Raw genomic sequence first — 25,210 nt, forward strand, 5'->3', positions numbered from 1 at the left:
AGGACGGTCCAGGACGCTTAAACGGGGCTACCCGCTGCAGTGGAAATGCGCCATTAGTGAAAGCAAACCGGCCCTTGCATACAGGGTACAGTGATGGGTTAATGCTTTACAGTTTGTCACAAATCTCAGTGCGCTGTGATACGCAGCATCTAACTTGACCAGGCAATGGGCAGGTGCATTCATATAGACCAGATCCCCATAGTCCAGCACAGGTAAAAAGGTCACAGTGACTAGCCTTTTCCTGGCCTCAAGCGAGAAACAGGACTTGTTTCTGAAAAAGAACCCTAGCCTAACCCTCAGTTTTTTTAGCAGGTTATTGACATGAAGTTTAAAAGAGAGACAATCATCAAGCCAGATACCAAGGTATTTGTAACAGGTAACAACTTCAAGTTTTGTTCCTTGCGTAGTTACAATATCTAAAACAGGCTCTGGTGTCTTTTTTGCTTTTGAAAAGAGCATTACCTTGGTTTTATCCACATTTTAAAAGAAGCTTTAATTCAGAGAACTGAGTCTGAATAGTGTTAAAAACAGCCTGTAATTTAACAACAGCCTCCTTAATGGTGGGACCTGCACAATACATCACAGTATCATCCGCATAAAAATGTAAAGTAGCTTCATCCACATTATCACCTATGCTGTTAATATATATGGAGAATAAAAGTGGTCCTAAAACAGAACCTTGTGGTACACCATTAGAAATGTTTAACCACTCAGAAGACAGTCCATCAAAATGAACACATTGGGACCTTTCAGAGAGGTAGTTCACAAACCACCCCACTGCATGGCTGGACATGCCAATACTGGTTAGCCTCTGCTTTAAGATGCGATGATCAACGGTGTCAAACGCTTTGGAAAACAATGCAGCCATCAACGCATCTAAGCTTATTATGGGATGTCATCAAATGCTGTTGGCATGGCGACAGATCATTCGCCATCAAGTTAGTTCAAAAGTTTGCAGTTCAAATATTGTGCTGCTTTTCCAAGCCTTTTTACTTTATTTTCTTCTCTCATCACACATTCAAGCCCCCAGTGTCCATGTATCATTTCAATCTCAATTCTTTACTTTCTTCTTACACATTACATTTCAGCATAGCAGTTCAGCGTCAGCTTTTCAGCATAATGTATTCCCACTAGCAATTTCTTCAGGAATTGCATTCTCTAGTTAATAAAGCAATCTCTCAAAATTTGATATTATTTTAAATGTTTTGTCATAACATATTTCTGAAGTCTATTTTGTTGCTCTTTTGCCCTAAAAACCTAATATTTTAAGTATTTCTCTATGACTTTCAGTATTCATGACATCATATTCATATTCTAATACAAACTGCCTGAAATCCTGAGGTCCGCCGCAACCCTGGGTTCTTTTAAATCGAGGTTAAAAATCTTTCTTTTTAACACAGCCTAACGTGAGATCCTTTAACCGTGCCTTATCATTGCACTTTTAGCTGCAGCCAGTATTTTATCGCTTTTATGAATTCTTTTTTTTGTTTGTTTTTGTTTGTGTTTCCCGTTCAAGCTCCGTGCTAGAGCTTTTCTGGTTCGGAACTGGTTTTTATTTTCAGCCCCCGCTTTATTCACACCGCCCAGAGCCCGAGTGGTATTGCGTCATCGTTTGCGTCATGACGTAACCGTTTACGTGCCTGCTTCATAAAGCCAAACCGCGCGGAAACCCCTCACATCGACAACAACAACAATGGCCGATTGTATTGAAGCGCTACTCGTTTTTGTTTTGCTCTGTTTGCCTTGTGTACAAACTGGATAAAACGCGGGCTTTTTGTTGTTGTTCAGGAGGTTGATCCCGCCCCTGCCCCCGATGTAAGTGTGATGTATGCGGTTCTTGCTTCTAGACCGACAATTTGTTGGTGCTTGAAAAGCACGGGTTTTCGGAGCTTAACTGTGCTTTTCAGGCTCTAGCTCCGAACCGGCCCTGGAACCGCGTTGGTGTGAAAGGGGCATGAGTCTTAAAATGTGCTATAAACTAACCCTGAACCTTGAACCTTAATAAAAAATGCTAAATCAAGATTGGTGGAGAGAAATGTGACTTTTTTTCTCTAAGCTGGCCATGTCACAGATATAGACTAACAGATTTCATGGAAAAACAACAATGATGTTCTAATTTTTGCAAAAAAAACATGTGTATGTTGTGGTGGAAATGTTCCCAGACAATGTATAATCCTATCACTCACAACAGTAAGTGATAAAGTGCTGCATGTGTAGTGAACCATCTCTCTCTTCTTTCTTCAGGGCGGCAAGGGTCGAATCGGTGTTGTCATCTCATCCTTTGTGCATTTCACCGACATATCAGCCAGGTAACCACCACAATGAGACACAGTTTTCTTGTAATGTTGCTATAAATGTTTGTTCTTAAGTCAGGATCTATCATAAAAGAATGTGCTGACTCATTGTTGTCACAACAACACACAACAGTTTCTGAAGACTCATTCTGTAGACCACAAAACATGTCATTACCCAACTAAGGCTCATTTTTTAGCTACTCTGATTTAGCGTCATAGTGTGAGTCAAAGAAAAGTTTTTAAAATTCAAAAGAAAACCACACACTTTAAGCCATGATTCACCCAATATTGAATTGCATGAATCAGCATTGAAACATGTTAGTTACTGTAACAGCTCCTGGCCACAGTGTCAGTTTCATGTAATCTATTCATCGTGAAGAAAACCGATCAAATTTTCAAACCATTGTCATTCCCTAATCCTCAAAGTAAAGATACGCAGCAAACGTTAGGAGAGGCTGCCTGGTGTTTTACCGCTGTGTCGATCCTCTCTGCACGCAGCAGTCACTGTGGCATTAGCACACATTCACCTTCGATTTAGCCTCGGCTTCCCTTAGTGTTTGAGGAAGACCGGGAAAGTAAGGCAAATGCGAAAGACAGAGGGCAAAATAGAAAGAGGAAAAGATAGGAAAACAATGAGGCAGATTTACAATGGAATAGATTTGTGGGGGTGTGGGGAGGAAAGGGAGAGGCTCGACGAGAGAGAAACAGAGCTGTGGTGAAAAGGCTCCAGCGCCTGTTGGTTTTAGGTCTGACTGAATAGCAGGGCTGTGCACACACTCTGGCCTCTCTCTGTCCTCCTCTCCCCCTCCGTGTTTACTTAAGGCTGGCATTCTCTTCCTCTCTGCTGGAATCCCCTGTCTCTCCGGTTACTTTCACTCTTGTCCATTAAGCATTTGTATATATGTGTGAGTGTGTGTTGCTGTGCGTGTCTGTTTTGTCCTAATTTAAGTTAGGGTTACTACCATTCAATTATAGAGCAGCAAAGTGTAATCTCTCTCTTGAGTCATAATTACCTAAAGTGCTTAATGTGTCTCACTGTCTCCCTCAAAGTGCTGATCAGGCATTGGACCGCTTTGCGATGAGGAAATACTACGATGATAAGGTCTCAGCTTTGATGACACCCTCGCAGAAACGGTAAGACCCAAAACTCGAACACGCCCTTCTTCATAGCAGCATGCGTTTACTGTATATGTGTGTTGTTTGACTCGTGCTTTGTTGACCAAACACATTCATGTCACAGACCCACCGGATTCAATACAAATATGCATGTCCCACTGCTGTTAATCTACTTGTTCACTCATTGGGGATCATTGTAATGAAAATGAGACATTTGACAGTCAGGGAAGGTCTTACGAAAATACACAATTAATTTGCATATTGGAAAATACAGTATCCAGTGTTAGTGGAGATTGACCCATACTAGGGGTTAAAAGTCTGTATATCTTGGCCCTGTGTTTCAGTAGTTAGGACCATTCCTGTTGCTTTTGTAGTATCATTTTAAGCAGCTGTCTAAAACATCGGCCTCAGTTAAGTCTAAATGCAGTCTAATATTTGCACTGTTTTGGTCAGCAGATGTTTTAAAAAAAAAAAAAAGGGGACTTCTTGACACATTTTGAACTGATACTCTTGAATGTTGACCATAAGAATACTGACAATAGTCCTGTACAATATTAACATCCACCTTTCTGCGTCCATGTCAGGTATGTTTGGATCCTCAACAGTCTTCTAAGTGGATCCATAAAGATCAATGCCTCACCCTTGTTCCTACACTGCGTCATTCTTCACGGGATCCCAAACTTCGACGCCACTGGAGGTTAGACTCATTTTGTTTACCACTACACACAGCTGCTACTCCAAATGAAAATACAGTCGCTGCCACCATGACGGCATAAAAGAACCCAGACACAACCACTTCAGAGCCAGAGCAGTAAACAAGATGGAGACTTATCTGTACTTTATAGTTTTTTCCAACACACATGCATGCTCAGACAGATAGAGGCACTTACATAAACAAGACAGGAGAGAACAACGTGTTTATGGGTTCCCAGTAAACTCATGGGAATTCACATCCATGTTTGCATGCAAATTGCTATTTTCACTATTTTCAATGAAACAACAGAGGTGTTCGTCACATCGTGGACATTAAATCCCTTTCTCACAACAACAGCTTATCACACATGCTGTGGGCAAAACAACATGAGAAGGCATTCTTGATTATCTTACCTATCAGAGTTCTTTATGCTATAGTATCAGTGCACTTATCTTTTATGTTTTTATTTAATGTATCTTTTTTCTCTACAGTTTGTCGTCCCTACATCAAGGTTTACCAGGGAATGCAAGCAGTGTATTCATCTGGAATCTAGTAAGTGGCTTACACAGTGGTACAGTAACTTGACAATCAGAAAACATCTAACCAATGTTCTGTTTTATTTACTTTAATGCCGATTATATTCAGAGTCACTGCTTTCTGTAAATATGAGTGATTGCTTCCACACTCTGGCTAACTTTGACTCACTTCTCTGTTGTTTTTCGTTCAGTCACATTGGTCCGGGCCACAGAGACCGTGTATGCATCACCCTGGAGCCTGCCCAGCTTCTAAAAGGAGACATTATGGTACGAATAAAAACCAAAAACAACATGCCTTCTCAGAGTTTCCAACATCAGTTTTAGATTTTGAGTAATCCCAATATTTTGTGTTTTCTTTTGCAGATTAAATGCTATCACAAGAGTGCCGTCACCTCAGAACGTGAAGTTATTTTCCGGGTGCAGTTCCACACGGGAGCAGTGCAGGGCTACAACCTGATGTTTGAAAAGGAGGACATGGAGACTGCCAACAAAGGTAGACCCAAGAAAAAAATACCCTGAGAGCAGGTCTCAACGTGCTGCCGCAGGTTTACGGGGACTTCTCTGCTCCACGCAGCACCTGAAGGGCTCAGTCTGGGTTTCATTTAGACCTCGTGCTTTGAGACCAATAATCTTGTTTTCCAAAACATGTTACGTGTACTGAGAGTATCATACTTGCAGATAACACCATTCATCCTTCCACTTCTGAAAAGCCCCACTAATAGCATTCCTGTGTGCTTACATTCCAGATCCCAGATTTGCAGATTATGGTAAAGTGGAGCTGGTCTTCTCTGAGGGACCAGAGAAAATCCCAGGTAGATTCCTAACCCTTCAAGTTGTTTTTATTAAAAGCGGCTACAGGAAGAGGTATTTGGAAAAGCACACCAAGAACTTTCTCCATTTCTCCCTTCATGTTATCCTGTGCTCTGTACTTCCCCCTCTGCCCCCTGGTGAGAAGGGATGTGGAATGCTGCAGAGGGGAAATGTAGTGTGAAGTGTGTGCTGACAGAGAGGTAAAAAAGCACAGCATGTGCTGCCCCAGAGCCCCACTGGAGTGGAACTATGGTGTGTGGGTGTATGTGCCCCCCAAAATATGATGTGGATACGATTTCAATCTACAACATCAGGGGTGAAAGCAAAACCTTGAATGAAACGTGTTTGGAGCTGATTTGTTGTTATTAGCCGATTCATTTCTTATTTTAATGGTTTACTTCGGAAGTTCGCTTTCTTGTCAAGAATTTCATAAAAAGTTGATATCATTCCCACTGTCTTTTCTAAGTTCTAAATGTGACGCTAGAGGCAGTGGACAGATATTTCTGCTTAGCATAGAGACTGGAGAACAACCACCTCTAAAGCTCACTCATTTACAATACGTAATTGTTTCTGTAATCCTTACAAAAACAGAAATGTAAAAGTTTTATCACACGATTTCTTGACATTTTAATGTTTTACCTTGTTTTAGTGCTAAAGGCTGATTTTATTTTTTACCGTAGGAGAGAAGCAGGCTAGCGGTTTCCCTCTTTTTTCCTTTGTCATTAAGCTACACTGACGGGCCCCCTTTTAACACACTGACATGTGAAAAGGAATTTAAGTTCTCAACTCACTCTCATCAAGAACGTAATTACGTGTTTCCCCCCCAAATAAATGACTTTTCCTGCAAATCTTTGTACCTGAAAATATAAACAAACAAACAAACAAACAAACAAACAAACAAACTAGAGAATCCCTTTTTTGTGTTATAAGTTAAGGTTGATATGAAGTGCACAGTTATGATCAGACCATACTAATACAATTTTACTGAGGGCTTATAATATCCAATTTTACCCAACCCTAAATATTTACACCTTAATGTCCTGTTTAGACACATCCTCTTGTATCCTCCTCGAGCCAAAACAGATGTTACCTTAAAATAATGATGAATAGTATATTGTGCTACTGACTGTCATTACATAAATACCTACAGTTTCAACACTAATGTTATTTTTGGGTCCAGGTGCCGACAGGTGGCAGAATGGGGCGGATGTTATTGTGGACTACAACACAGCAGATCCTCTAATCCGCTGGGACTCCTACCAGAACATCTGTGATGTTGAAGGTACAGTTATTACACCACATATGTCTCTACATGACTCTCAATACTTTATAACAATGCAGAGGGCTGCCTAATGAATCAGACTCTACCTGACGGAAAATACCATTTGCGTGTTTTATGAATGGAAGAATTATGCATAGAGCGTTATTTAGATGAATGAAGTTCCTTCCCTTTCTTTTTCTAGTATTTAATGTGTATTCTATGTTACACAAACACAACAGAGTGTGACGGGTCCTGTGCTCCATGTTATTTAGGAGCTGCAGTGTGATTGAATTTACATGCACACACTGTCACCACTAACCTTGTTTATGTTGCAAGCGTTGCTAACCAAAGTTATTACTCATGAGTGAGTCCTAAAACCTAGGCAGGCACTGTGGAAACTATTATTTTATGATGGCTAGGGAAGGGACGGAAAACTAGAAGTTACCTTTGTGTTGTTTCTGTGTGAAAGATAGGGAGGAGATGTGTTGTATTCAGGGAATGTTGGGTTCAGGGGAAGAGCAATTAGTTCTCAAGAGATTTCTTTTTTGTCGTAACATCAAATGAATAGGCAAGCTTTAACCATCCCACGCAAACACACACTCTCACTAGCGACACACACACACACACACACACACACACACACACACACACACACACACACACACACACACACACACACACACACACACACACACACACACACACACACAGCCACCCTGCAGGGGCGTCCCGTCCTAGCTGCGGTTGTTGCTCTCCACTCGACCACAGAATTCACAACAACCTCCCAGAATAGAGAGACGTGGTGGTAGCATTAAAATACAGATCCACCCTTTTCCAGTTTCATTGAGTGCTTTTATAAGCTCAGTTCGGCTTGATTTTAAATGAGCTTATTTTTTCATTTTCATTAAAAATACCCCAACACGTCCATATATAATTTTACATGCAACTCTGGGAATGCAATCAAAGAACCAAACACTCACATTTAAGAAGTCATCAAAGCAAAGAAATGAACAAAGGAGTGTTTATTTTTTTTCTTTCCTTGATTCCAAAGCATTCATGTGGGATATTTACAGCCTTTATTTTCTCATGTAAACACGACATCTGAGACGGGAGACTGGGAGCTTTGTTGGAATTCTGCATCTACCTACCATGGCTCAGATTGACTCTGAGAGGCTGTCACTCAGAGGTTGGTCAGGATGGAGGAAGTCTACAAAACGGTTGCCACTGTAGTGCTAAGGTCCTGAAAAGAAAACCTAATTTGCTTTAATGGCTTTTTGTCAATCACCGGTGTGTGTGCTTTTCCCCACACGTGAATGAATGGTAAAGTAATAGTGCATTTTAAAAGATTTTTTCTAGGTTTGAGGTAAAAGTAAGCGGTTGTCTTTGTGTAGCTTGGATTACAGCGGCTGACTGGAGAAATGAGCATTTGATAGTAAATAATTAAATGAAAACAGTGTGCTGAATAGTAATTGGTCATGCACATTTTTCTTTCTGCTTACATGTGGTATGTGGCCATGCAAATAGTTTGTGTTTGTCATAGTTTGTGACAATGGAGGCGATTTTAATTTAAAAAACTGCATACTTCTGGCAAAATGCTCTTAATAATTTCTATAGGGACTATTTATAGTCTATATCAAAGTAAACAGGAGAGTTATTAGGACAAGATTTGTAGAATATCATCCAATAATACATTTGGCAAGAATTGATTAGAGAGATAATGAACATACTTGCAATAGAAGTTGGTATCTCTTTTGTCACATTACTATACGCCTGCCTATATCTTTTAAACACTCACAGCTGCAGGCAAACGTTGACAAAAACAACTGGACGGAAATTGTCAATGCAATAAACTTTACCTAGCAACTGACAGTAACCTATAATATAAACTACTTGTTACATTTTAAACCGCGAAAAGAGAAACCAACAAAGTCTCTAGGGTAACTGAGACACTGTTTCTGCTAATAATTCTTCATGTTGGATATTTTGTAATGTATTTTTCATTGTTCATTCACCTTCATGGTATTGAAGTAGAGGCAGAATATTCAGCGATGGTTATCTCAGAATATGACAAGGTACCACTATTTTTACTCATAGTGGAGTTTTCCCTCCAAAAGCTTTCCGTGTGTACAGAATGTCCTGCACAAATTGTTCAAAGGATTTTGAGAAATATATTTCCCAGAGGGCTGTCCTCTACACATCGGAAGCCCAGGCAGAATCTTGGGCGGAAGAAAACAGGGATGATGAAGATCATGATTATGCTTTCGACTCAGGGTTTTGGCATGCAGGAGGTGCGGGATGGTAGTAACTGAGAAGGAATGGGAAGGGTTGGGTAATTGCATATCCATACACAAGCAGACCTCCTCCCGCTATACAAGGAAAGGTTCTGGTTTTGCCGCGCACTGCACTGTAATTGGTGGATTATTCAAAGACTGACCTCACCACAACAGCCAGCCTGATGAATGCTACATCTAAGTGGTTTGACTGATTTCTTAAACTAAACGCATACTTGGTTAACCATGCATTGGTTTGTTAATAGCAGTGTAAGGTAGTGGTAGGTAAAACAGTTTTAAAACAATTGTCCAACCCCATAATTGAGTTGAGGGAACATCTGTTTCTTGCTCTTATTGTTCAGCAGGACGTCAGGCATGCAATTGCATGACACACAATAGTGAGGAAAAAACAACTTGGCTTCTGCTTTTCTGAGCTCCAAGTACAAGGCAAGGATTGCTTTAATTAAAAAGTGTCTTTTTACAGAGTAAAAAAGTCTGGAGCTGCAGGAATGTTGTTTTCTCTCTGATCCTTTCTGGGCCGCCATCTCTCATTCTTTCTTTCTTTCCTTTCTTCCCTTTTTCCGCCTCTTTCCCCAGTGGGGTAGTCCCCTTATGCAGGGCAAGAGGTTGGGTTACTGCTTCCCGCGAGCCCGCCTCCACCACTAAACCCCGCCTCACTTGTTTACATTCCTCTGCCCTTATTTGGAGATCTCAAGGTCCCCCCTTGTGTGGAGTGCAAACACTCTCACCTTCTCAGCAGAGAAAGCAGGGGCCAGCTTATTCACATCTCTTCATTTGACCCTGACCATTATCTGCTGGTTAGAAGCCATGTCCGCTCTCGTGTGTCTGCGCCGCCTCTTCTCCTCTGCAAGTTGCGTTTCATCAGAGTCTGGAATTCCTTTGTGTGCTTACCTGGTGGTTGTGGCAAAGGTAAGAGATTTCTCTTCTTGAGACAGATGGTTGGCCATGAGGGGGAGGGAAAAGAAGAGGGAGGCAGGACGATGACAGGGGTGACAGAGGGAGAGAGAGATGGCCAGCATTAAGGGAGAAGGAAAACATCTGTCTGTCTTGCACCTTGCCAAAAGGAATGTTACGAGAGGGATTTGTTGGAAATCTCCCAGCGGAACTGACCTGCATGGAGGCCTGAGCAGAGGTTTGCTCATGGCCGGATGCAGGTTCAACTAGTGTGTTTGTGTGAGCGGCGGGGGGGGGGGGGGGGGGCAACCCATACATACATACAGGAGCGTTTGGAGTGGAGGAGGAAGGGGAGCTTTTATCATGCATGTCTGGTATTCAGATCCTCCAGTCATGCTTTGACTGAAAGGCAAGTACTTAAGGCGGCAGATTGAGGGAGAAGCATCGGAGTCATGTTCCTGCTCTCTTTTGTTGAGGAGAGAGTGACAGTGAAACAGAAAGTTTTTTTCTTACTTGGCAACGCTACTCACACACAGTTCTACTCAAACCCTCATTTTGCGTAAGTCAGGGCTTAACTTGATTTTTGTTGTTGTTTTCTTTTGTGATGGATTTGACTCACCCTTTGCAAAATGACTGACTTTTGTTATTTATGTTTTCACTTCTGAGGATTAAGGAGGTTGTTTGGACATATGCTGGGGGTCAAGGGGCAGGCTAGAGGGAGTAGAGTGGCTTAATCACAGCAGGGTGAGGAATGCAGGGGTCAGACTCTGAAGATCCACCGCCGCCGGACTCTTGTAGCGGCATATAAAGGATTTAACATCCATTGTATTACCTGAACATGAGGAACACCTATGTCTACTCCGCCTGCTGCATTCACTAGCAGCTTGGCAGTTCACATTGTGGCCTGGTGGGAGGTATTATGGCATGATGGTAGGTTTATCTTTGCTTGAAATAACCACAGATTATTATTATTAAGGTCTGTTTAACACATTGAGTCACATTTTCTCTGTCAATATAATAATGTTCTTGGTATTTGTAGTTTGATTATTGCTCTGTTTATAATGTTGTCTTTGTCAGGTGAGGTGTGATTGTAAGTGTTGAGCTTTGTGAGTAACAGATTCTGAATGACAGAGGTTATGGGATGACATGACTGTGCATGTTAGTCTTGTTTGGTTTGTGGTTTTGTGCTGTGTGAGTCTGTCTGTGTGTCTCTGTGTGCTGACATACCAGCTGACCGTATGAAGCGCTGCATCTCTTCTATCTTGCAGCACCACGATCTCAAGGCCTAACCCAGGACAAGGCGGCTAACAAGAGGAGCCCCAGCGGAGGAGAGGCGACACTGGGCAGAGGGGCCCGCACGACCTCCGCCACCTCCAGCCCCGACCACAGCGACCACGCCCTCTCCGTCAGCAGTGACTCGGGCCTGTCTAGCACTTCCCTGTGGGCGGACAGACCCACACCTGTACCTGCCATCAACACCAACACCATCACCATCAGGCCTAACCACGGCCCCAGCCAGCAGGAAAAGGTCCAGCTGAAGCGCCTTTTGAGCGGCTTTGGTCTCGAGGAAACCTCACTGGAGGAGATGGGGGATCAAGGCCCCAGAGTGGGCATCCAGCAGATAGTCCCGGCGCAGGTGCACATAAACGGAATCACCAGACCCAGAGAGAGGGAAACGGACATCCTGGATGATGAGGTCATTACAGGTCACGATCTGCACAGTGTGGACAGTTTAGGGACCTTGTCGTCCTCCTGCCACAAGAGCAGCCAGAACTCCCTCCTGTCAGATGGTTTCGGGAGTCCCGGAGGAGAGGAGCAGCACAACCAAATCCAGCATCATCTCCACCACCACCCTGCACCCCCCCACATGGAGGAGTATGAGAGAGCCTATGCTGAGACTAAAAGGGGATGCTTGAACACCAGGAGCAACACTGTGGCCTCCGCAAATCCCAGCGGGGCTCCAATGCCCAAGCAGCACGTCTACAGACAGGGAAGTTATTCCACTCAGTCCTGGGTTCGCCAGCAGCAGATGGTTGCTGCACAACAGTTTATCTACATGCCCGAGGATGGAAACGAAACGGAAAGATACCAAGGGAACAAGCAAGGGAGCAGTTCACCCAAAGCAGGCCTGCCAACTGAAAAACAGGCCCCTACTAGGGACATGGCGACTGCTCTGAGAAACACTGAGCCACACAAGGAGCAAGCTACGATGAACAATAACAACAACAACAAACGCGATGAGGAGTTCAAATCTCTAACGATAGACATTGACAACTCCATCGACCAGCTCAACCAACTGATCATGGACCTGGATCCCACATTTATGCCAAAATCGAACAATGCAGGCTCCATAAAGAGGAACGGTGGGACGCCAACAGGCGGCTCCGTGTCCAAATGCATGAATGGCATCGATCTCAGGTTCAACGATAACACCACGGCAACCGTGAAAAACACACAGCTGACAGGTAAGACAGTCAGACAGTCTGGGTGTGGTGGTGGTGGTGGTGATGATGATGTGGTGTAAGTGTGGTCATGAAAAGAAATGTGTGAAATCAGAGAAGTTGTTTTGCTAGAAATGTCTAATAAACATGGCGAAAGTATACGTTATAAATCATTTAGATAACATGACATGTAACTTGTTAGACGCTTTTATCCAAAGCGACTTACATACTCAATACTGTGGGCAATCCCCACAGGAGCAATTTGGGGTGAAGTGTCTTGCCCAGGGACACAACGACATGCTGACTGCAGTGGGACTCGAACTTGCTATCCTCTGATTCGAAGATCAGCGCATTAACCCACTGTGCCACACGCCTAACAATCTAGAAATGTTCCAAAACAGAGTAGATCCTCTCCAACAGTATCAGCTTTCGTTCGCCGTTCAATACAGAGTTAACTTAACAAAGCACTCCTCCTCTCCCTCTCCCACCTGGTGTGGTTTAGTGGCAGAAATAGCAAGGTTGTTGCCAGGCTTTCAGATGTTTTCAGTATGAATCTGAGGAGAGCGCCCGTTCAGACTTGTCTGTTTAGCTATCTGACTGGAGGATCAGTAATGTACACGAAAAGAAGGAGAGCAGCTGTCATCGGCACCTCTGAACACTGCCGTATCGCAATGTTTGATTATAGAGATCGCATAGGGAAGAATACACATAAATCAAATTCCTTAACATCGTGTTTCACTCAGACCTTAACACTGCTTTTTGTTGTGAGCAACATAGGAACACAAATACAGACAGCATTAATGTCATTTGAAGTTGCTTGACGTCACTTCTAATATATGCTTTCTGAATTTGACTACAATGTTCATCACACTTCCATCTAATCAGATTATTTTTTCAATGATATGTCACTTTAAGTCCTAAATGTAGACTCTAATTGTGAGGTTTGTTATGCAGGCAGAGGTTATGCAACGTAGTGACTTTTGTATCTACAGAAGGTATCCACAAGATAAATTACATTTTTTTGAAGAAGCAGTCAATAAGCATTATATGATCTTAAAACACTACACAATTATTCACAGCATAGGGTTCTGTACATGTGTGTCTGCTTCTACCAACAAGCAAAAACATTTCATAGAATTACCAAATGCTTCTCTCTCCAGTGATACAAAGAACATTTTCGCTATCAGATGTGGCTCCCACCTAAATGTGATCAAGTTTGCTATTACTTTTTTGGTTTAAAAAACAGTGAGGCAGAAAAAAGCTGTCTATATTAGCAGAGCATGAATCACACTCCGGCATGTACATGTGGTTTGCATGGGGGCACAAGATGGGGAGGCCTGAGGAATTTCCAAGGGTGGAACAAGTGAGGCCGGAGGCAATGTTGTTCCATTCGAATCCAAAGACATACCTGTCTGTGCATATCTACACTTATCTAACTTTTGCTTATTTGCAAATAATCTGTAGGAAGTAACATATTGTTTTTGATGTTGGCTTCTATCTGTTGCACTGGTGCCAGGATTCATGGCAACTCATTCTTCCGAGCAAGTCATCGGCATTTATCGATTCATGTTTGACTGTTGAAAGGAAATATAGCTCTAATGTAGTTTTTGGCTTAAATCAGCATCTAGTATAAATGTTACTAGACCAGTCGTGCTTTTCCTGCTTTCCAAATTATTTGTATTCTTAAACCTCCAGGAACTTCATTGCTAACAGTATGGCAGTAATATGTAATTACTGTATTTTGGTATAACTTGACAGTCAGTATGCATGTAATCAACATACATTTAAGAAGATATTTATCACATCATTAAAGGAAGGTTTTGGGTCGACTTCAATGAATAACATTCAAACACATTGAGGAGTTGTTCACATTAATGCAAAAGTCCTGTTAAGACAAAATTGCATTTCAGACTTCCTGGCTGCTTATTGCTTTGCAATCCTCAGTGGAAATAGCCAAATCTCTGTTGGCAATTTATCCTCATAATGCCCAACCCAACTCTTGAGGGTGTATTAGGTTACAGAAATGATGGCAATGAAAGTGAGTCATGTGAGAGAAAGAGCGTTTTGCTCCATCTTATTGCTCTTTACTTATAAATAATGTGTTGGTCCTGGATGTTTATAATTAAAGAGAGAAATATTGTTTCACTTTGATGCCTGCTTTGAGAAACACTGCCCAGCATGCACACCACTCTCTGTGACATCCATACTCCACACAGACAAAGTGATTAATGATCCCGGCATTAACACTTCTGCATCATTAGCATTCTTCAGGGCTGAGAGGTCGGAGCTCCCTGGGAGGGCTCATTTAACACCCGGGTGCTGAGTGGCAGTACTCTTCAGATTAGTCACAACATTGACCCCGACACACACACACACACACACACACACACACACACACACACACACACACACACACACACACACACACACACACACACACACACACACACACACACACACACACACACACACACCAGCCAGACCCTTGGCATTCCGCAGCTGTCCTCTAAAAACATGACTGAGGGCAGGATGCTGGGGTTAGCGGTGTGCTGCTGTCACTTTACGGACTAAATTCATATGTCATTAATCCCAAATGTATTTACAACACAGTTCTCACATGTCGCTTTGGATACATTTCACATTGTGTAACATTTCTGAACATAGCACACTGTTCTCATGGAGTACATATTTGGGCACGCACCAATGATCAACCCTACAATATCATCTCAATCTTTTTTATTGAGGTATTTGGTCATAAATAATTGCGATATATGATTTCCTTCATATTGCCGAGGCCTCATTTTAAAGTAGACAGACATTTTAACATTTTTAACATTTGTTGATTTTTTTGAAGGGTACCAAATGTTAAAGTTTATATTTCTTCAGTGATGACTGTAAGTCTGTTAAAATGTATTGACCTGCTTGTGGACGTCTACCTGTGTGTATCCAGCTGTCCAGTCCAGTGAGGTGCGGGGGGGCGTCACGCGGAGTCTGAGTCGCCAAGAAAGTGAAGTCACGGATCACCCAGTGTTCTGTAACTCGGGGTGGGGCGTGACAGAGGAGTACCGGGGCCAGCGGACGTACTCCCCCTGTGTGCCACAGTCCCAGGTAAATAAAGCATGTGGGCACAGCGTATGATGCATCTTTCTGAATGATTTTAGTTTATATGTTTGGTTTAATGTATGTGTTTGTTATTTGTTGTTTGTTACAGCACCCACTGTTGTACAGGAATGACAGTACTGACTACAGGGCCCAGGGCCCAGACATGGACAGCGGGGTAGAGGCAGGAAGTGACATGACTCCACCCACTCCTGCATTCCCTATCTCTCCGCCAACACCTTATGGTAACTGCAGTATGTTTCCTTTGTCATTGTAAATATGTTTATTTAATCTGAGCATCACATTTGTGCTTGTGCCTTTTGTTTGTCTAAGTCTAATTAAATATCTCTGTCTTTGTTTTCTTTGTGTTTTCAGTGAAAAGTATGTCGGAATTGAACAATCTCAGGCAAACACCATCTCCCATGCAGTCTTATGGAGTCTACAGAACAGAAAACGGTAGGTTAACATTCCTTTAGATTACAAACGGAATGCATTATGCAGGAATCAGTTTTAAGATGTGTTCAATCTGAGGAAGAGCAATTTGTCTTTCTCTGTGAAATTGAAAGCAGCAATTAAGAATGTAAAATAGCAAAACTGTTCCCCATATCATTTGAAGGTATATATTTAAATTGCAGAAATGTCATTCCATTGTGAACAAAAAATATGAATAATTGACCTTTGTCTAAGCCTATGGGTTTGAGAAACCTTTTCAAAGAGAGTTAAAAAGCTGACCAAGTTGGTGTGAAAAACACAAGACAAATCTATTGGCTTACTTATAATAGAATGGTGTTTTTCCGTTCAACTAATTACAGATAGTGAATGACAACAAGACACCCAGGTAGTGGAAGGTTATTGTAGTCTTTTTCATGTCTGCCCTCTGAAGTTTGGATACACTATCTCTTAAGATCAAAGCTATTACAGGTCCCTCTTGCTTTACCTAATAATGGTGACATTGTTGTACGTGGAATTTGAGCGGTTTGAAAAACAGAGGCTGAAAACAAAGACGTCTCATAATGCGAGAGGAGGGAGATTCCTAACCAGTCTCTGCCCTTCATGTTTGGTTTCTGGAGAATGTCGGCGTGGTCACGGCTCGAAGGGAACACTTTTTTTCAGACATAACGTTGTTGTTCTTTAAAATGAAACGGACCCTTTTTGTGTGGTGTTTATCTAAGATGAAACACGCCCTGGTTATAAAATTGCCCGAGGTGGGATGAGTTGTGCATTCATAGCATTTTGTAGCATCAGCATTTGTGGTCTCGGATGTACATTTCTCGATCTTTTCTTGTTTTTTCTTGTTTACACAATTTTTATTGCGGAACTAGTATTCATACTGTATCTTGCACCCCAAGCAAGTCAGCTGTTTTATATTTGGCATACTTTTTGACCATGTTTAATGTCAGGAACTACCCACCCCCACATGGGTAATCTCTCCGTGTTCTTAATTTTTCAGTCTACTCTGAAGTTTTATAGACTAGGTTCCATAATGATCTACAGTATGTCTAAAGGTTGTAGGGCCTGGGAGCCGTTCTGTGCCCCTGCTGTGCCTCTTACAACCTCAGACACACAGGCTAAAATCACCCACTCATTCTTGCCACATCTCCATGGGGACTGTGGGTCAGGAGGCATTACACAAAAAAACGTTTCTTCCCCCATGAAGGTGCCTCTGTGTAGAACGAGGGTAAATAGGGGCAAGAAGAAACCAGCAACTCTTTCAGCTTCGTAGTTCTAACTCGTACAAAGTAACCCAGAGAGAGCTTTGCTGCAAATGTGGAGGAGGGACAGGGCTTTGAAAATCAGGGCTGTCAGTGGCTCCAGGCTATGACTGATTGAAATGAAAGCTTTTAGATAATTATGTCAGAGGCCTTTTAATTTCTAGCTGCAATAGAGATTTGTTTGCTCTATGGGTTGTGGCAACCATAGCTGGTGATTGGTTTTATGTAGATTGATGGCCGTGTTCAAGGCCATGAGGAGAGTCTCATTTCATTTCAGCTCCATTATTGATTGTTGGTTACTGGAAAGAATCCAATGCTCTTTTTAAAGGGCTTTTTTGCTGTATCATACAGTCCTGTTTTTCTTTGTGCATATTTGAACTTTTCATGTTTGTTTCTGCTCTGAGTTATTTTTATATAGCTGGGTTTTAGATTCTATGTATTTGTATTTACTCATTATATTCCAAATGTAATCAAAAGCAGTGCCTGATTTGATTTGTTTTCCTTCTCTCACACAGAACCCCGGGGATACCCAGAGAGTATCAGTCACGTTGGAGGCGACAGTTTAACAGACCCCTCCATCAACTGCCACCGGACGCTAAGTGCCACGCACTCTGCCTCTATTGTTGGGACCAGCCTTCAGTGGACAGACAGGTACAGATCTGCCCTATCCCGGACCTCAAAGCTGATCTTTTCTTTTATAACTAGAGCGCAGGATTCCCAAAACAAGCTTCAGACTGGTGTTGACTTGCAGTCAGCTCAAGATGATATGAAACACTTTTATATTAATTACAGTATTAAATAACCCCAGTAAAACAAACAACAAGTCTGTTACATCTTCCCTTTGTATTCAACATTTTCAATTTGTGCACAAATAACACCATTGCAAATAAAAAAAAAATTCAACAACCTGCCATAGAGCCAGGTGTGGAAAAACAGACCCTGGTTTTATGTGATCCTTTAAATGTCTACCTTTATGCTGCAGTAGACAGAAACATGCATTATCTTGAAAATCTACATTTGAATGGTTATTTGACTGTGAGTTTACCGTTATTTATTTCCTTTTTTTTCTATAAAGTTCATCCGCGATCCAGTCCTGGCCAGAGCATCCCGTCCTGAGCCGCCACTCGTCTCTGAGCAGCAGCTACCCCGCCAACAGACAACCACCACTGCACGCCATGTCGGTGGACTATGGTCACCACTCTCCCCCCCTGCACGACCCCCACATCCACCCTGCCCCCAACGCCCACAGCTCCCCTCGAAGCATCCAGCGAAGCCGCATGGCTCGCTATGCTCACGGCCGCAGTCCAGCTCAGAGCTTTGACGAGCACGATGACTTGGCTCTCGGCTATGTTGCGAACTGTGCAAACACCACCTCTAATCTGCTAGGAAACGGAGGCATGGACTTGGAACTTTTGACCTCCATGGATGGGCAAAATCAGTTACAGCTGCCCCAGATGCAGCCTCCACTTCTGCCTGAGAAGAAGAGGGCGTCAGATGGGGACCATTCGCTGGGAACATCTTCTCCAGCCCTCAGTGGGTTCTCCAGTCCCCACAGTGGGAGCTCCCTGAGTATTCCCTTCCCAAATGTTTTGCCTGACCTCTCTGCTCAGACGCTGGGCACAGCCTCACCTCTGCCAGGTAAACTACAATCCCTGTATGAAGCTAATGTCCTTATTGGTGCCACATGGCCTGCTAACACCGCATACTACTGTACTGATCACAGGCGTATAATTGTGTTTTCCAGATCTACTGGCCAGCAAGCAGGTTACTGTAAAATTTGTGCAGGACACATCCAAATTCTGGTACAAGCCAGATATCTCAAGGGATCAAGGTAGGTTTCCAGAGTCCACTTTTGTGCCATAGTAATAAAAGAAGGTCAACTTTTCCCTAGATCTAAAGGACTGCCTCTCAATTATGTTTCTTTTCTCTCAGCCATTTCAGTCTTGAAGGACAAGGAGCCTGGTTGCTTCATTGTTCGAGACAGCCATTCCTTCAGAGGGGCTTATGGACTAGCTATGAAGGTCGCTACCCCCCCACCCTCAGTTATCCAACAGACCAAGAAAGGTATGGTAGATTCGAACATCAGACTTTTAGATTCTTAGTTTTTACTAGATTGGGTTCAAAATAAGATAAATTATTCAAACAATATTATAGACACATTATTTTACGTGTATGAATATCTTCAAATATTTTCTAAACGCTTTCAATTTGATTGTATATGACATTTAGTATAAGTTAAACCTTTTAGGAAATACATTTATTTGCTTGATTACAATGTGAAGATTAACACCATTTTCATGACTGGCCAATAAATATAGAGCTTAAATTAAGTTGGGGTTAACCTAGCTTAGCATTAAGCATGGATAATATTCATCGCCATTCATAATGGCAGCCCACTGCCCCTAACACTAGGATGGGTCAAATGCAGAGAAACCATTTAGTTACATAGTAAGTAGGCCTACTGTGTAATGACAATAAAAGTAAAAAAAAAAAAAAAAGGAAGCTGCGGTGAACGTTTACATTTTACAAGTGAAAACATGCCCATTAAGTCTGTAGAAAGAAAAAAACTGTTTTTCTCAAAAGTTATTCTTCAAGATTGGCCCAGTCGTTCAGATTTCCTGAGAATCATCCATAGCATAATCACAAACAAAGCCATCTACAGTTACAGCCCACTGTACCTGCCCTCACGCTGGAATATGAGAGTCCCTCCCTCTGGTTGTGTGTGAGAACTCTTCACTGTGTTTCTCTCCTGGGCATCAGCAGGATGAAGCCAAACAGACCCCTTTTGCCTGGTAGTCTTAGATGTTCAGCTAATGTTTCACATCCTTAACAAAGGATGAGCTGGGTCCTTAAGCCAGCTCTGATCCCAGGGCCATCTCAGGGGAAGCTGTCTGCCCCACATTACTCTGTCTGATATGGATGTAATATCCAGGGACAGGGGTCAAAAAAGGCTGCTTGGTTATTGACTTCCTAGTGTTTGTAAAGGATATTCAAGAAATACAGGGAGGGATGTTGGAATGAAAACAAAATCTCAAGAGGAATCTGGCCAAACATTCTCTGGCCATGTTTCAACACGAAAACAAAGGCTGATTGAGTGATGATAGAGATTCACACATCACTTTTTTGTATTCAGAAAAGGCCCAGAGGACATTAAATCTCACGCAGTGTGTATCATAACCATTTTGGACTATTAATCTATCATTATCCACACACATGACACAAAGGATGCCCTTATGCCCCTTCCTGCACAAGCCCACCCCGTGCGTACAATCTTTTCATTTTATCTCCCATTCACACCTGTCCTTTTGTTTGCTTTACTCCTACGCAGTCCAACGGCACCTGTAGGGACATCACGACACAGTCCTTATCCCAACGTTCAGCTCAGGGCATTGTGGCTCCTTATAAGTGTGAAACCCTACCCACCTTAAGGAGCTGTGCTTTCTCCAAGCCTTTGTGTCCAGACATTCCTCACATAGACTCCTCCTGCCCCCTTAGAGGCGCTTCTGTTAAATCATAATCCCATTAATCTCTGGAGAGATTGAATGTAGTGATTTAATATGTTTCAAGTAACTTTGAGGGTGGAAGAATACATGTACTAAGACAAGTGCTTGGAGCTATTATTCAGGCCTGAGTAAATAGGATGTCAGAAAGAGGAGTGTTTTGCTGAAACATAACAGACCATAGATTATTTATTTATCTTTCCTGTATCTGTATGTTATATCTGTTTATCTGACCTTCTGTCTCACTTTTATTACAGGAGGCGATCTATCCGATGAATTAGTACGCCACTTCCTGATTGAGTGTACACAGAAAGGTGTGCGGCTGAAGGGCTGCCCCAATGAGCCTTATTTTGGTGAGCAACTATACTGTTAAATCCTCTCCTTTCACAGCTGGTAAACAGCCTCCTGGCTGTTTGGCTGAACTGCACAAAGTGAAAGACTGCTCACACCATACTGCCCTCTATGGGTCATTGGTGCCTTGCACAACTGTCTGCTGATAATTATCTTGAAGCATAAACATGAGTAATGCACCGTGAACTTCACCCACAGCCTGCTGACCAATGTTTTCATCTGTTCTCTTTAACCAGAATAATGGTACCTCCTGCTTTCCTGACTTCTAGTTCCACGTTTTTATGCTGTTATTGCATTATATTCACATTATATGTTATGTATTTGCTTATTTAGTAGATATACAGTTTTTATTAATGTATAGGACAGTTGCTGACTGCAATGAAGGCAATCAGAAATGTTGTGCACTTGCAGTATTCAAAACGGTATTAAAAGTAATTATTAAAGATAAGAAATACATGTGGCAATAAACTCTCAATAAAACTATTTTTGTTTTACAGGAAGCTTAACAGCGCTAGTCTGCCAACATTCAATCACCCCCTTGGCCCTGCCCTGCAAACTTATCATTCCTGACAGAGGTAAACTACTCACACAGTCACAGAGATGTTTGTATTGTCATAAATGAAAATAAACATTAACATTATTTGATGTTGTGAGGCTTCCGGTACACTGAAAAAAATGTCAAATTGACTTAAATGTATTATGTCAAAAGTTCCACATAATTGTATAAGGTCAGTTGAAAGCAATAGTATTAAGTTGAACCTATTATTTTGTATTTAAACCTAATATTATTGCTTTCAACTAACCTAATACAGTTATGTGTCATTTGTTAAAATAATACATTTATTCAAGTCTACGTTTAAAAATAATTTCAGTGTATCTGCCAATCTCTCTGTTTAGATGTCCTGCCATCTGGTCATTTTATTTATTTATTTATGAAGCTGTTGTCGTGCTCACCAACACATTTCACTGAAATGTTTTGCTTTTATTCTTATCAGATCCACTTGAAGATGTTGTGGAGACTAACTCACAATCTGTCACCAACTCTGCGGCTGAGCTGCTAAAACAGGGAGCAGGTAATGATGCGTCTAAGCTCATATGCTATGAATAGACATAATGACGAAGCAATGATGGCACTCTACATTCACACCACAGACACAATCCCTGTGTGCAATTCTGGGACAAACATTTTTCCTCGTCCTGTTATTACTGACTGTGGAACACTACATTAGTCCACAGGTTCTTCTTTCATTTAGCAGCTGTGTAATTTGAATCTATGTGTTCCTGCAGCCTGTAATGTGTGGTACCTCGGGTCCGTGGAGATGGAGTCACTCACAGGCATCCAGGCGGTGCAGAAAGCCACCAGTATGTCCCTGAGCGCCAACCCTCCACCAACCTCCACCGTTGTTCACTTCAAGGTGTCTTCCCAGGGAATCACCCTCACTGACAACCAGAGGAAGTGGGTAGCACACAGGAATATTCACACATAACACACCTGCAGAGGCCGTTTCTTACAATAACAACCCCCCTGTTTTCTTTTAGGCTGTTCTTCAGGAGGCATTACAATGTGAATACGGTCATATTTTGTGCATTGGACCCTCAAGATAGAAAGTGAGTATTTAAGTGTGAACTCATTTAAGGGTTTCCAGAAAACTGATAATGTCTATTGTTAGGCAAGCATGTTATTATCTAACCTGATTTTAGTATGTCAACAAACTTACATTTCTACAAGTTCTACTAAGCCAATAACAATCCTCCTTTCTCTGCTCTCAGGTGGAAAAGAGATGGCTGCACTTCAGCAAAGTAAGTTAATGATTATCATTTTCACATTGCTACAACCAGAGCAGCATTGAAAAGGATTAAAGGAACATGTTCAGCTTGAGATTGGAAGACAGTTCTGATATGTGTATCCATCTCTGCAGGATTTTTGGCTTTGTGGCGAGGAAATCTGGCACTTCCATGGACAATGTATGTCATCTGTTTGCAGAGAATGACCCTGAGCAGCCAGCAAGCGCCATCGTCAACTTTGTTTCCAAGGTGATGATTGGCTCGCAGAAGAGTAAGTAGGACTGCTTCGGACAGAGCTGATCACCTGGACAGACTTTTACTATGGGTGGAAACAAGAAAGACTGAATGGCTGAACATAGGGACAAATGTAAAGGACCGAGGATATTGACGTTAACTCTGGATTTTAACTGGATATTAGGTACATATTGGTCACCTTCAAGCACCAGGACATTCAATTACATATTTCAAATATAAATCCATTCTATGGTGTTATTTTATTTTCCTGTAAAATGAACTGTATATTAGAAAACTAAATCATAAGACATTTCTATCCATTATAACTGTCCGTGTGATACAGTTAGATTTATTTTCTCAACATATTTTAAGGACATAACAGTCACACATTCCACAAAGTCTGCCTCTATTTTTGGTGCATCACCTTTTTTATGGACAGATCATGAAAACCGTACCTTGTTGCATGTCTTTTTTTTCTTCTTATATTTAACCAAAATAAACTTAATTTAAGCTAATAACATTATGTAAAGTTATAGCCAGTGTAGAAGCACCTCTTTGCCGCATCTGTCCAGCATGCAGTATTGTGTAGAATTCAAAATGTGGAAAAGCAGTGCAGCGAAAAAGAATCATTTAGATTTGGGACAGGTTGTGTTTCATACAGGATAACCCTTTTTTCTCTATGCAATTTACATTTTTATTTTTTTAACCACAGCCTTCTGTACATGCACCGCATGTATGTGGCATCTCTGAATCTGTAAAATAGCTGTCTTCATAGGATGTATGTGAATATGACCACTTTTAAAGCTGTGTGTTTGTGTTGAAACGAGAGAAACCATAGAAAAATATTTTTAATTATTCCCTAATATATATATATTGATTTGACATAAGTTGGTTGAAAACACATCAGTACTCTGCATAGAAGATAGTACAAGTGGTATTCCACACAAAGCTGCCAATTTTTTTACTTTTTTGCCCTCTTATGTGGGGCTCATGGCCAGTAACAGCACTGCTGTGTTTCAGTATCCCGATTTTTGTACATTTAATTTTAACCTAAAAAAAGGCATAGGCTATGATATACGGTGCAAGCAAATGCTGCAGTTTTGCCAGGGTTTTAGAAGTTCTTAAAAGAAAGGAAAGAGCTCACGAATCAATTTAGGATTTGAACAATGTCAGTGACATTATACAATATATTTGCTCTGGGACCAACAAGATGAAGCTTGGCTAAAGATTTATATTTTACTAGTTGAGAGCTTGTTGACATTGTGTTGAGAGGTGATGAGGACCATACAACTTTATTCCTTTCAACTTTTTGTGTTGGGAAGCCATTTTATCAAGAGAGGGACCAACGGCCAAAATAAAGCTCTGTTGTTATTCCTTCATTGTTTATGTACATATTTGTAATCTTGTTATCTATTATCTGTACCTCATACTTATTTCATTTAATACTGTGCCTCTGTGTATAACATGCTACTTGTGAACGGTTTATTTGTATATTGAAAATGCATTGTTTTTTGTGTCCTGTAAATAAAGAAAATTAAACATGTAGTCTTTGTGATATGTTAACCATTGAAAGAGTGGAGACTGAAAGGAGTCAACCAAAAGAGATATTTTATTAGTGGACTTTGGGGGTTCTTTTAGCCTGATTTTGTTACATTTGGACAAATCCAGGCTAGCTGTGTCTCAGTGTCCAGTCTTTGTGCTAAGCTAAGTTAGCTAGTTTTTGGGCATAGTTTCATATTTAACAAACAGACACACAAGTAGTGTTTTACAAGAGTCTTATTTAGCATTAGTTAGCTTACCAATACAGTGAATATGCACATTTTCCAAGATATCAAACTTTTCTGTCAACATAGAAGTCAATAGCCTACTTCAAAAAAAAATGCTGAGTGAATATTCAAAACCATGTCTTGTAAAGTCACGACTGCATCTTCCTGACTAAAAGAAATGTACTAATGTATTGTGCATTGCTTTGTAACGAGGCTTACACATAACTAAAACGAAAGGTTTTTATGTTAGTGTGTATGTATATTAGGGTGACCAGACGACAGTCCCCGTTTGTATTGGCCTGTCCCCGGTTGAAACTGTCCCCGGAAATGTCCCCGTTTTTTAATATACGTTAAAAACACATAGCAAGGTAAAATAAATTGTTTCATGTCAGGAAACACTGGGTCAACAGACTACAGTCAAGCCAG

The 25,210-nt window shown here is 41.6% G+C and overlaps 1 protein-coding gene across 3 annotated transcripts in view; it reads left to right on the forward strand.

Annotated features, from left to right (window-relative positions):
* The window catches only part of LOC117462313 (tensin-3-like), a 36,929-nt gene extending 12,366 nt beyond the window's left edge, over window positions 1–24,563 (forward strand). For 2 of the 3 annotated variants that reach the window (XM_034104480.2, XM_034104481.2), the window contains 23 exons: window positions 2,245–2,309; window positions 3,345–3,428; window positions 3,995–4,107; window positions 4,596–4,656; window positions 4,832–4,907; window positions 5,004–5,133; window positions 5,387–5,452; window positions 6,631–6,732; window positions 11,165–12,361; window positions 15,288–15,445; window positions 15,549–15,681; window positions 15,812–15,892; window positions 17,664–17,799; window positions 18,224–18,786; window positions 18,893–18,979; window positions 19,081–19,212; window positions 20,906–21,001; window positions 21,497–21,574; window positions 21,995–22,072; window positions 22,287–22,455; window positions 22,539–22,607; window positions 22,770–22,799; window positions 22,919–24,563. In XM_034104480.2, the coding sequence (XP_033960371.1) occupies window positions 2,245–2,309; window positions 3,345–3,428; window positions 3,995–4,107; window positions 4,596–4,656; window positions 4,832–4,907; window positions 5,004–5,133; window positions 5,387–5,452; window positions 6,631–6,732; window positions 11,165–12,361; window positions 15,288–15,445; window positions 15,549–15,681; window positions 15,812–15,892; window positions 17,664–17,799; window positions 18,224–18,786; window positions 18,893–18,979; window positions 19,081–19,212; window positions 20,906–21,001; window positions 21,497–21,574; window positions 21,995–22,072; window positions 22,287–22,455; window positions 22,539–22,607; window positions 22,770–22,799; window positions 22,919–23,063 (3,849 nt within the window). In that variant the 3' untranslated portion in view covers window positions 23,064–24,563. The remainder of the gene's footprint in view (window positions 1–2,244; window positions 2,310–3,344; window positions 3,429–3,994; window positions 4,108–4,595; window positions 4,657–4,831; window positions 4,908–5,003; window positions 5,134–5,386; window positions 5,453–6,630; window positions 6,733–11,164; window positions 12,362–15,287; window positions 15,446–15,548; window positions 15,682–15,811; window positions 15,893–17,663; window positions 17,800–18,223; window positions 18,787–18,892; window positions 18,980–19,080; window positions 19,213–20,905; window positions 21,002–21,496; window positions 21,575–21,994; window positions 22,073–22,286; window positions 22,456–22,538; window positions 22,608–22,769; window positions 22,800–22,918) is intronic. The other variant, XM_034104482.2, reaches the window with a different exon arrangement.
* Window positions 24,564–25,210: the final 647 nt, after the last annotated feature.

Source organism: Pseudochaenichthys georgianus, chromosome 17 (genome assembly GCF_902827115.2).
Source record: "Pseudochaenichthys georgianus chromosome 17, fPseGeo1.2, whole genome shotgun sequence".
NCBI classification, from domain to species: Eukaryota; Metazoa; Chordata; class Actinopteri; order Perciformes; family Channichthyidae; genus Pseudochaenichthys; species Pseudochaenichthys georgianus.